At 42.7% G+C, this 12,591-nt stretch overlaps 1 protein-coding gene across 4 annotated transcripts in view; it reads right to left on the bottom strand.

Moving 5' to 3' along the window:
- Positions 1 to 628: 628 nt before the first annotated feature.
- The window catches only part of HIC2 (HIC ZBTB transcriptional repressor 2), a 166,248-nt gene continuing 154,285 nt past the window's right edge, over positions 629 to 12,591 (bottom strand). For all 4 annotated transcript variants that reach the window (XM_060248938.1, XM_060248940.1, XM_060248941.1 and 1 more), the window contains one exon: positions 629 to 11,469. In XM_060248938.1, the coding sequence (XP_060104921.1) occupies positions 9,711 to 11,432 (1,722 nt within the window). In that variant the 5' untranslated portion in view covers positions 11,433 to 11,469 and the 3' untranslated portion in view covers positions 629 to 9,710. The remainder of the gene's footprint in view (positions 11,470 to 12,591) is intronic.

The following is a 12,591-nucleotide window of genomic DNA, read 5'->3' as shown; positions in this document are numbered from 1 at the left end:
GTAATTTGGTTACAGTCATTTGCATTTTGTTTTTATGATCTTTTTCTCATGACCCTCTCTCCTATTTATCTCAGCAGAGATAAGCTATGGCAGCCATTTTGTAGCCAGCTTCACCTCCCGAGGCAGCCATTTTGGAGATACACCCAGCACACTGTCAGAATTCAAAATGTGCCCCCAGGCTCACAAAGATTGGGAGATCCCTGCTCTACATCATCCTGATTTTATTGCAAATAAAGAAACACAAAATGGTGGAAGAACCCACCCAGCCTGAGGACAAGTTTTGCTATCTCATAGCAGCTGCCACCACAAGTCTTACATGAGACAAGGTCGTAAGGACCACTACTCACCAGGGGCTGGACAGGGTGGCCCTGGTGGCAAGGGAGCCCCCAGTGAGGGGTAACCCTTGCCACATGGGGAGCCCCCCCAGGCCTTTTCCCAGTGGCTTTAATGGCCTATCCACCCCTACCTTTGAAAGCCATCTTTTATAGACCTCCAAAGTACATTGAGGTATGCACACAGATACACCATTCCCAAACATGTAATCTAAGCTGAGGATGTAAAGGCGATGATAAAGATGTCACACACACCACCCACCCAACAAAGCAAAACAGAGAGTAAGCACAAAAACTTTAATTTTCAATCAACCTTTTAATGAAAAGTTCATAAAATAACAGTTTCTCATCACTGTACATTAAGACTGCAAATTTCCGAATGCTGAGATCATATTATAATTTCTGTATTTTCACTTTTTATTTTCCCAATATGACACTTGAGTTAAGCTGCAGCAACCTGCAACTCTGACCTGAATTCAAGCTCTTGGAGGAAATGAACAGAACATCACAATAGGAATGTCAGCTCCGCTTCAAGAAACACCTGGGGCTCTTGGTCAGACGTAGTTAAGGCTTAAAAAGGAGGGATACATAGATGTTTTTCCAGTTAGGTCTTTAAAATATGCTAAACAAATTTGCCTTCCCCCTCCTCTATGTAAAATTATACATTTCCTCAATCAACACTTTTTTTTAATTATAGTGATACTTAACTTTTAAGGGATGAAGTAATAAAAGAAACTGCACTTACTCCATTAATTTGTAAAAAAGCAAAACCTATGAACTAGATTGCTGAGGTTCTCCCCAGCATGCCTTGCCCTAACCTAGGACTTGCCTGTTCAATCCAACACAAGCTACGAGATATAGCTGTCAGTGCACACCCACACCACATGGTCAATGTTGTCTGTAACTCAAGGCAGCCGGGACAAAGTGTCGGGGGCAGAAAGACTGAGACATCATCAACCTGGTGACCCTATCCTCCAAATCTTTCCCAAGAGCTCTGAGAGATACAGTAAGAGTATTGCAACGTCCACTGGAGGTATGAGTGAGGTAGAAAGGGGGTTCTTTCCCCCTGCAGGTATGAAGCTACACTCTCCAAAAAAGGAAGCCCAGAAGAGGATGGAGTTCTTTTGCTCCAAATCCCAGCGGCATCTTCCATTCCAAGAGAAGAAAGTTTATTTGGAAACTCTTCTAGAAAGAGAGAGAGAAAAAGAAAATGGTGGCCAGCTTCACCTGAATGCTTGGAATTAAAAGGAGCCAAACAGAGAAGCCCAGCCTAGAGTTGCTACAATCAGGTTTTGAGACTAGGGTGACAAGAACAAGTTATATAGCTGTCCTGAAAAGACCTTTCATTTACAGTCATGTCAGAGAATTTGGCCTATGTTTTACAAGCATGCAATTCATTTGAGCGTCATAAATATGCACTGCAAGTGGTGAGGCGGAAGCTGACAAAACTGTGCCTGTCTTCCTTTCAGCGGTAATTTTTATGGATCTGTGACCTTAGCTAATATCGCAACTTCCAAGTGAACGCAACTGCCTTTTGAGCCCAACCGACCCCATGTCTATATGCTGGGTGTTAAGGTTCCAATGTTTAACAAAAAGGTTTTTATCTTTTGATAAAGCCATTAAGTGGGGGGAAAAAGGTGAGACCCATTGTGAACATGTGTCTTCTAAGTAGGCAACTGGGGCTGGCCAAGCAACATATGTATTGCACGTGAGAATGTTCTTAATACTTGGCCTGGGCTGCCATTTCTCTGCCCTGAATCCTAACTACCACTATCCAATATCTTTCCCACTGTGAGGTTCTATACGTTCCAATGTGTAGTTGGAACCGTGCAAGAGAAAATGCTGAGACAAGATGATTCGCACGAAAGGATGACGTATGCCTCCTCTGATCCTAATCTTCTGAGTTACCTTTTTCTTTTAAAGGTGCTGTTGGGTCAAAATGTTACATGTACCTGGGTCCAGTGCCTACTTTGGTTCTTAAGACTCAATTGGAAAGCTTATGATGTTAGCTTAAGCCTTAGGACTGGGATTTTACTGGCAATGATGATGAATATACTTGGTGAGACTCAGAATATGAGGACTTCAGAAAGTAACTCAAGGCATTTCACAAACGCAGTGTTCTGCCTAAGGGCTTTTCATGTAGCAGAATTACTGCTATTGGCTTGACTGCATGGTGTGCTCAAGGAAAAAAAGACCTGCTGTAACCCAATGTATCAAACTCCCAAAACTGACAACCCCACAACACTGCAGCAGGACAACTGCAGAGCAGTATGGAAACAATGACTGTGAGCATCTGCCCCAGATACAAGCAACATTTGGGCATGTGGTGGAATGAAAACACTACAGAGCCCGTCACTTTGGTGGGATTCTCAGCATCCACATGTGCTCCTGGTACATGCGATGTATTTGGCACACCTATCTCTTTGGAGTCTTGTGTCTATACCAAAAACAGCTATTATTGCTTACACTGTAAACATTGAAGAAGAGAAGGCTGTAAGGTGTTTGGACTTTTCCCAACCAAGCACCAGTGCGGTTCGTTCAACTTCCACCTGCGTTTTCTCCTCTCTAGTTTTGCTGGGACAATCTCAATGTGCACACAAATACACATGCTCAAAAAACGATCGGCTTTACCTTTGCTTAGCAGAAGCCCTAAGTGTTTCTCCTTTGGAATGACATTCCTGCATTTTAGAACAGAAGTGACATAGTAAAAAAAATACTGCTAATCCAGACTTTGAACCAGCACTGCTTGAAACCAGCGCTTTGCACACATTCACAGATGCACACATGTACCCACCCACCCCACACGCATACACACACACACACACACAAAAAGGGGGGGAAAGGGACAGGAACTTGTATAAGAGTGACATCATAACTGGAAACATTTAAATACAGCAAAACAAAAAAAATTCCTCTTCTATGCAAAAAGCTACAAAAGTCCAGTCTTTGTATTGTCTTCACAGGTTATGGTTTATGGCTATGCTGTGAGTCTCTGAGAAGTTTTTTTTATTATTATTTTTCCACTTTTTTTGGATTTTTTTTTCTTTTTTTGAAATCCTGTAGCGAAGACCCTGCGGACACATCTTTTGTGTGTTGCAAATGCTCTGAGTTTCATTGCAAAAGTGTGCATACAGAATCTTGAGAAATAAATACATTCATTACTGCACATACATATTGATACAAAAAACAACACTGTCAAATAGTGTTTGCACCATCTTTGTTAGATATCAAGACCAGACAAAATTAATAGTTTTGTTTTCCATCAGCCTTCTTTCATTAAGATATATATATATATTTTATTTGAAAGAGGGGGGGAAATGAGATGGCTTTGGTGTAAAAAAAAAAAGAATGAACAGATTTAAACAGAATTGCCTATTGGGGATAACTGGGAGAGAGAACTTCAAGTGATAATTTATCTAAAGTTGCAAAAATAAGCATGCCTTTTTAACCTGGAAATACTTTTTAAAAAAAATTGTTTAGGAAAGAAGCTTTTTCACACATACTATAACTTGAACCAGGGAACCAAGGTTTCAGCTAGAAGATATCACAAGAGGGGAATAGTGCACAAGAAGACCCTGTTGGACCTTGGGATGGACTTCCAGTGGGTCTTTCCTTTATAGATCAGGTCTTCCAGAGTGCAAGACCATGTGAGCCACATCACCTCCTGGGAGCTACAGTAGATTGCAACCTGGAATGGGTGGTCTCACACTTTCTTATACTTGCATGGAACAGCCCCCTAATGAACCTCATCAGGTTTAAGGAGAGTTGAGACACAATCCCAACAATTTGGTGTGCATGGCTACACACATTTGAATCCAGGGAAGGAACCTGGCCAACAGGCTACCTCCCTCCACCTACCCAAGGCTGGTCTCTCTTTGATCAGTAAGCCCTTTAATACTGCTAGACATTCCAAAGTAGGGCAAAAAGGCTGGATGAGGTCCATGATACAACTTTCTAAAACTAATGCCTAAGATAAAGCTGCTTGCCACAAGCTCTTTGGTGTCTTGTGTAATCTTCGTGGCTCCTCAGAGTAGCACAAGGCTACTTTTTTTTTTGGCAATCCCCCCATTAAGGAAGGGCTAGAAAGCAGAACAGTAGCTGAGCCCTTAACAGCCAATGTGAAGCATCCGTATTTCCTGCTTTCTAATGACAGCTTCCTGTTGGCTTTCTCCATCTTTTGTCATTCCTCCTCCTGATATCTGATTGTTTTGAAGGAATATCAATCTACATTCTCTCTCTCTCTTTCTGTCAACCCCCTTCAGTCTAGCACCATATATATTGATGACAAAGAGGTACGATTTGTTTTGGTTACATCGTGGTTGGGGTTTTTAAAGCAATCCCCTCGTTCCTTAACACAGCCTATCCCCAACTCTCTAAATGGAAAGATATTTTTTGCTCTTTACAGGACAGTGACTGCTTGAAGATTTCAAGATACTCATTTCCTTGACTGACACCAGAAAATATCCTCAAGTGTGCTGGAATGCAGGTTACCACTTACAAAACTGATGAGATTTCTTGGGGAGAAAACAAAAACCAATTGTTCTAATTTCAACAGCTTTTTAACAGTGAACCAATGGAAAAAAACAGCAATTAATTTTGACTGGCCCCAGATCTGTTGAGGTCTGAAACTGTAAAAGTTTATGTAAACAATGAGATAAATATATTAATATTTTTTTCTGAGCCAAGTGAGGTTTCCATATTCATTCAAAATGTGCTTTGGTTTAAAAAATATTTTGTGAATTTGGGTATGAGCTATTTTTAATACAATTTTTTTGCTACTTTCATTTTCCTCTCCTGTTACTCCGAAAACATTCTGGATCTAATGGACTAAAGCATATATATATATAGTTAAGCTGCCTGGCCTCTGCTTTTTATTTTTAATTTTTTTACACCTTTAAAAAATTCCTCATGAGGCTCTTTGTGTATCTCCAAAAAAAAGAGAGAGAGAGAGAAAGAAAATTTTAAAATAAAATAAAAAACACAGAACAAAAAAAAAACAATTCCCTCCCCACCCCACCTTAGAACTCTTAAAATCTTAAATATGAAACTAGTGTTTTTGCTTTTTTCATTAAAATACAGAAAATGCCTGATACAATACTATGTCGTACAAATGCAGTTGAGTGTCCAAGCCCTCCAAATGGGCCCTGAACAGTCCCTGAAGTTTTGAGTATTATTAGGTTTTCATTATTATTGTCACAATTTGGAAAAAAAGTCATAATTCACATATGGAACACAGTTCTACAGCTATTTTTTTGCAAAAGAAAGGAAACTCTTTTTTCAATTTTGTACAATACTTGCGCTGTACACAGACTTTTTGTCGTATTGTTTAAGTGCTGAGGGGAAAAAATAAAATAAAAGGAGGCTCCTTTAGAAATTTTTTAAAGAGGTTCCGAAACTAGAAGACTCCAAAACTTCAACCCAAAACAAAACAAAACAAAAAAATCAATCCTAACACCTCCACCATCACCCCCTCATCACACACAACTATTGACTCTAATAAAAATTCTGAGGGAATCAAGGTATACTTTTACTCTGTACTGCACCTACAACTTTGCGCTCCTCTTTGGAGAAAATACAGATTGATGTTTACCAAGTGGTAACTTACCATAAGGAACACAAGGGCTTCTGTTCCTGTGGCATCTATGAGAATTCTGCCTCACATTGGCCACCACCCAACTAAGAAGGCAGGAGTGGCAAAATCCACCTCATTATACAAATGGATGCCACAAAAGGCCAGCTGCCCAAGTGGTTGTATGCCTCTGTTGAGGTTAAGCTAACACTTGGTATTCACCCACCATCTTGGCTCAGCAAAAGGTCTTCCGTATGCCCTAACACAGCATGCTTTAACTTGGGCCTCTTCTGCCACCCACTGGAGTTGGTCACACTAATGCTTAAACATGGTCTATTCCAGTCAGACAGTAATGGGGAAGGTGCGTGAAGGGACCCTTCACACAAGCTGTGGCATGGAATGGAGACAATCGCTGTTGCTTTGTGACTGCAACAGGAAGAGTGGAGAGTCTGGGGAAAGGAAGGATTTGGTGTTGCCCTGCTTTTATCAGAAAGGATGGCAAAGGCTAGAATACAGCAGAGCAAATCTCAACTGATACCAGAAGTTAGTCAGAAGTTTGCTTGGAAGGCATCTCAAAAGTCAGATAAGTCTGAGCGGTGGGGGAGCCAAACCCTGATAATTTCAATAGTTCTTCGACTCAGTTTCACATCAGTACCCCTGAGCTCCAGCCAAAAGAAAAACAAAACAGAAAAATGCCTATAGAAGCTAGCGTTCTAGTTCACAGCTCTTAATTTGGGGTCACTATTTTGGCAACAAATGCAATGCGCCAGAAGTTATCTCCTATGGGAACTTCAACAGTGGTTGTCCAAGACTTTCACAGAATCTCCAATTCAAACTAATGTCACTGGTGTAGGAACCACTTGTGAGGAGGGCTTTTTAATTTCAACAGAGCTTTACGACCCCATTATAGTTCCCCAATTTATATCATTGAGGAAAGCAGCTTGGAGCACACAAAGGACAACTCCCCGTTCCCCTGGAACTCCAGGTGTACTGTGGTTCAGGGTGAAGGTTGGCAGGATGTACAAAACACTAAAAATAGTATCTTGCTATGGGAGGGGGAATACCCTATCAAAGTCAATGCTCTGTTAGTGACACACAGAACAAAAGGAAACTGTGTCACTCAAACAAGAAGAGATGGATAGAAGTGGCCCCCAGGTGAAGTCATACACATGGCAAGGATGCACGGGTGAGGGGGACACATGTTCCCTGTACCTTGATGAGGCTCAATATAGTTAAGTTTAAATCTATTGCATGGAGCCTGAACTCCAGTTTATTTAGTTCATTCGAAGTGACCCAAAACATATTTTTACAGGCTAGCCTATTTCTTAACAGGAAAAAAAAAGATAATGTGGGGAGAGGGAGAAAATGAAGCTTATCTTTGTTTTAATTGAACATGCTCACTTTTTTGGTCTAAACTTAAAGACAATTTTTTAAATTTTTTTTCCTTTTTTTCTTTTAAGAAAAAAGGGCTTGGGCAAACCCTACCAATAATAATAATAATAATATTAATAATAATAATAATAATAAAGAACAATGGTTTTGAGCAGGAAAGTTAAAGAAAGAGGGGGAACATGTAAACCTTACTCAATTTAGGCAGAGATGATCCTAAAAAAAAAAAGAATCAGGGATTTTTACCACCATATTCTGTCCATTAAGAAAAAGAAGTCATCACACTTCACTCCTACAAAAAACCCCTAAAAAACTGACAAAAAAATTAAAATTAACAAGGTCACGCCAACATTGTCAAGGGACCCCAAAATGGCAGGTGATACCCTGTCCTCTCAACCTCGTCCTATAGCAGCTGTTGGCTCTGATGTCTTACAGAGATGCAGTGAGACATTTGCTTCCATTTTTCCAACTAAGTATGCTTGGGTCAAAGTTTTCTGCAGACAAAAAATCCAACACGCCCCACCCCCATCAACAACATAAGGGAGGATATTAAACACTTTGGCTTGGTTTCCACCCCATATTGCACTCTGGATTGCCTGTCTCAGCAGGATTCTTTCATTGTGTCCCCTGATGGCATACTAAGCCAGATGCCCTTGGGAAAGCCAAAGATAAGAGAACCCCGCCCCCCACCATCAGTTGCAACCAGGTTCAATAAACAAAGTTAGAAAGAACACAACCTCTCTCTCTTTTTAAAGGAAATTTGTCCCATTATTTTGTCAAGAAGAGACATTCTACCTGGATTGAAAATCAAAAATTTGGTGTGTCAGTGACCCTTTACAGAGCTATTCACTTGGGCCTCTGGCTTTGAGAAGAAGAAAAAAACAAACAACTATTGTCTTTGGCCGATCGTTTTAGCTGACTTCCTGTTAGCAGAACGGAAGTGGTAAAAATCCCTTAATTTTTAATTTAATTTCTACTTTATACACTTACTTACATTTGGGGTGGGGAGGGACAAACAAATACCACGCCTAATATTTTACTAACCATCTTACTGTTCTCATGAATTCAAGAGGTAGCAAAAGTAACGAGCCTATTCAGACCATCTCGTTCTTTAGTGAGGGAGAAGCTACACACACATCCACACGCACACACAAATAAAATATTTTTAAAAGGTACCTAAAGGAACTTGTAGCAATTCCAGCCTACAACAAAACCCACGCCCCGCCTGCTCCAAAGAGTAACCTCAAACCTTCCAGTTCCAACAATTACAGAAACGTTAACAATTCTTTATTCTCTTAACAAAAAACAAGTACCTCTATTTAAAGAATAGTCATACAAAACTAGCGTGGGGGAGGGAGAGGAAAAGGAAAGATGATCGACCCCTATTCACTGAAAGAAATTCCCCGGGCACCCAGCCCCCCATTCAGTCATGGATAAGGCTGAAGAAGCTAAAATGGAGAGGGTTGGGGAAACTGTTCTGTGTTTGGAGAAGCTTAACCCAGGCTGAACGCAGAACTCCCACTACAGAAAAAAAAGGAAAAACACATTGCCGCCTTCCTAATATGAAAGCACTCCTTTTACAGCATGCAACCCCCCCCCCCCAAAAGTAAAACACCCCATCACTAAGGTAGAATCCTTTTGCCCTTTCAGGTCAACAGATCCAAACACCTGAACTTCCACCTATGTCAGCTGATAGCCGTGGCTTCTACTGTCCTTTATGCCAGATTTCCAAAAGAAATCACGGAAGGGGTACTTAAAAAAAAAAAAGCTTAAGTGGCATTCTGCTGATAAGAAATGCCCTCATGCTGATTACTTTCAGGGAGAAATAATTCATGTTTTAATAGAGCAGGAAGAGATTAACAGCCCACAGCTAATGGTTATAGCCACAGGATAGGCCAAATCTGTGCCCTTCTTAGCGCAAGGAGGGGGGGAATACTTGGTTAGAGTTTGTAAAGCAAATACCAAAGTGCTAAGGAAGTAAACTGAGGGAGGAGAAGCAGCAAGGCCTGTTCTTTCTGTCAAAGACCAGCCCTTTCTCCACATTTCCAATTCATATCAGCCTGGAAGGACACCATTTCTCACACACCCCACAATGGAGCTCACAGTTAAATTATATATATACCCACACAGCCTAGCTGAATAGTGGCATTTCTGACTACAATCTGACCTATCAGGCAAAGAAAGTGTAAAATGAGGGGAGAGGCAGCAGCTTCCATGTGGACTGGTTTCATATTTTTGGGGGGAGGGGGGAAGAGAAATAAAGCTCTGTTTGGTTGAGGCCTCCCATGACTGAAGAGGGAAGGGAATGGCCCACATATATATATTTATATATATATATATAATTTTGTTTTAAAGCAGCAAGTCTAGGGAAAGGTATGTTCATGGCGGGTGGGCTCAGAACTCATTGCAGAGTCTTTGGCTTATGTAGGAGAGCTATGCATCCGCAGGTGGCTGATGAGGTTTCGCTGTTGGGTAAACTTCCCGCCGCACAGTTGACATTCGTAGGGCTTTTCCCCTGAGTGGACACGCATATGCTCTGTCAGTCGGTACTGCCGGGTAAAGCGCATCCCACACTCCTCACAAGCAAAGGGCTTGAGGCCCAAGTGGCTGCGCATGTGCCGCGTCATGGTGCCCCGCTGGGTGAACATCTTGCCACAGATATTGCAAGGGAACGGCCGCGTCAGCCAGTGAGTCTTCTCATGCTGCCGGAGAGTGGCTGGATCTTTGTAGCTCTTCTCGCACACGGAACATTTGAAGGGCCGGGATTCTGAGGTGTAGGGTTGGTTGGGATTGGACAAATCCTCTGCTTCCTCCTCCTTATCGTCATACGTGCCTTCTTCTTTGATGTAAAGATCTTCCTCTGTGTGTGTTTCCACGTGGGCGTTCAGTTGCTCGGAGCTGGGGAAGCCCTTTCCACAAGGGATGCAGACATAGAGGTTGTCCCCGAAGGCCACTGGCTCGTAGCCTTCCTGCCGGTAGACATAGTTGGCGCTGGTGTGCCCGCCGCTCTCGCTTTCACTCTGCCCGCTCTCATCACTGTTCTCCTTGCCGTTCTCCACTTCCTCTTTGCATGGAAATGGCAGCTCTGCCCCATAGGCGCCCAGTCCCAGATTCCGCTCTGCTGACTTGCACAAGGGACCCATCAGAATACCATTGGGGAGTCCCTCGCTTTCTTCCGTACCTTTGCCACTTTCTTTCCTGTCAAAGGCATTGTCCTTTTTGATCCACTCCTTCTTACGCGATGAGTGACGCAGGCTCTTTCGCTGGTTGCCTTCTGGGAGGGACTGGCGGTCCTCGCTCAAGTCCATTTCCATGGGTTCGCAGTTGTCAGCTAGGTTCGGTGGGGCTCCAGCGGCGGACTCGTCGAACAATGAGGCACTGTTGGCTGCGGGGGCTGAGGCAGGTCGGGGGGAACCACGCTGGCTTTCGCTGTGCTGCATGTCATCCAGAGATGCCGCTGTAGGGAGCGAGGGGCTTTTCTTGGACAGATCAAGGCCAAGCTCTTGGTCTCCGCTGCTCCCATTAGCACTGCTACTGCTCCCGTCTCCACCATTCTTACCGATCCCCCTGTTCAAAGCATGAGAGTTCTCTTGGTTGGAACTGCTGATGAAGACCTCATCATCTGAGATCTTTCCCTTTGGCATCTCCTTTGAGTGAGAGCCCTTCATCCCCTCAGTTGACCCTGAATAACGAGTTATGACTGAAGCAGTGGAAAGTCTCTGACTCCGCGGGGGTCTCCCAACACTGGGGGCACCGCCGGCCCTGCCAGTGAAAGACCTCCCGTTGCGTTTCAGCTTCTTTCGGCAAAGGGCTGCTAGGTCATGTAGTTGGAGGTAGCTTGCTGCGGTGAGGAGAGCATTAAAGTTCTGTTCACCGGGCTGGTCAGTCATTAAGAGCTTCCCAGTATAAATAAAGTCCAAGATCTGACGGAACACAGTGGGGTTGACCATGTCCGTATCTAAATTTATCAGGTTGTCATGCAGGACGAGGGATTTAAAATACATGCTGCTGGCTGCCAGGATGTTCTTGTGGGCGCGAAAGAGGGCATTTTCAACTACGATGATCACGTCACAGAGGAAACCTTTGGCTCGTTGCTGATTCAGCTGCAGAAGCAGTTGTTTGGCATGATTTGGCAGTTCCATCTCCACTTTCTCTTCCTTTCCCCTTTCACTTTATCACCTAAAAAACCAAACAAACAGATGTTGAGTCCACCTGTACCTGTACCAACCTAGGTTAACCAAGACCACTTCACATTTTAGAATGAACACTGTTCTGACATGGTATAAACACATAATTCATGTTTTAGGTGTGTGGGTTTTTTTTCAAATAAATGTATGCATCCATGTCCATTCTGCTTTTGTACCTGGGGACCAGTGCCCTGAAAAATCTGGAACCATAGTGTGCATACAGATGTGTGTATATGAAAATAATGCACACACAGTTGTCAACCAGTCTACAATACTCAAGCAAGGCCTTCAATGGTAGGATATTTTGAAGATCATTAATTCATGGGGTCACCATAAGCTGGTAATAACTTGACAACACATAACATAGTTGTGAGAAGGACTTAACACATGGCATATGCACAATCAATACAAGTACAGTGACCACACACACACACTCTACATGTGTGAAAAAGACTTAGTATTGTGGGAGCCCTGAAAAACATGAAAAGAAAATACTGAATGAACGAAGAAACAATTCACAGCTATAAAATCCAACCAGCATAGTCCATGATGAGGCCTTACATTTCAGGGGCAGAGAGCATGGTTTGCATGCAGGAGGCTCCAGATTCAATCTCTGGTTGGATCTTAAAGTAGCATCTGGTTGGATGTTAAAGTAAGGGGTTGGACTAGATGACCCTGGAGGTCACTTCCAACTCTATGATTCTGTGGCTGAGATCACACACACTAAATAATGCACTTCCAATCCACTTTTAATGCACTTTCCAAATGAACTGGCAAAATCCAGTTCGCAAGTGCACTGAAAGTGGATTGAAAGTGCATTATTTAGTGTGTGTGATTGCAGCCACAGATGCATTCCGCCAGCAGTTCAGCTGAATCACTAATACCTGCTCTAAGAAGAAGACGCATCAGTTTTTGTCTCCCCAGTTAGAAATACCTGAGCAGGGTGTTTTCAGTAGCCCAGAGCTAGATTGGCTTTCCTCTAAATTATTGTGTCCTTGTCTGCTAGAAGGATGGGTGGCTTAGCATACACAGCATGAACTAGAGATGCAGAGACAGACAGACAAAGAATATAAGAGAGGAGATATTAATGAGAAAGCACAGAAGAGAGAAATAT

Source organism: Heteronotia binoei, chromosome 11, assembly GCF_032191835.1.
Source record: "Heteronotia binoei isolate CCM8104 ecotype False Entrance Well chromosome 11, APGP_CSIRO_Hbin_v1, whole genome shotgun sequence".
Classification (NCBI taxonomy): Eukaryota; Metazoa; Chordata; class Lepidosauria; order Squamata; family Gekkonidae; genus Heteronotia; species Heteronotia binoei.
The sequence above is the reverse complement of the archived record's forward strand: the minus strand, read 5'-3'. Positions and strand labels throughout refer to the sequence as shown.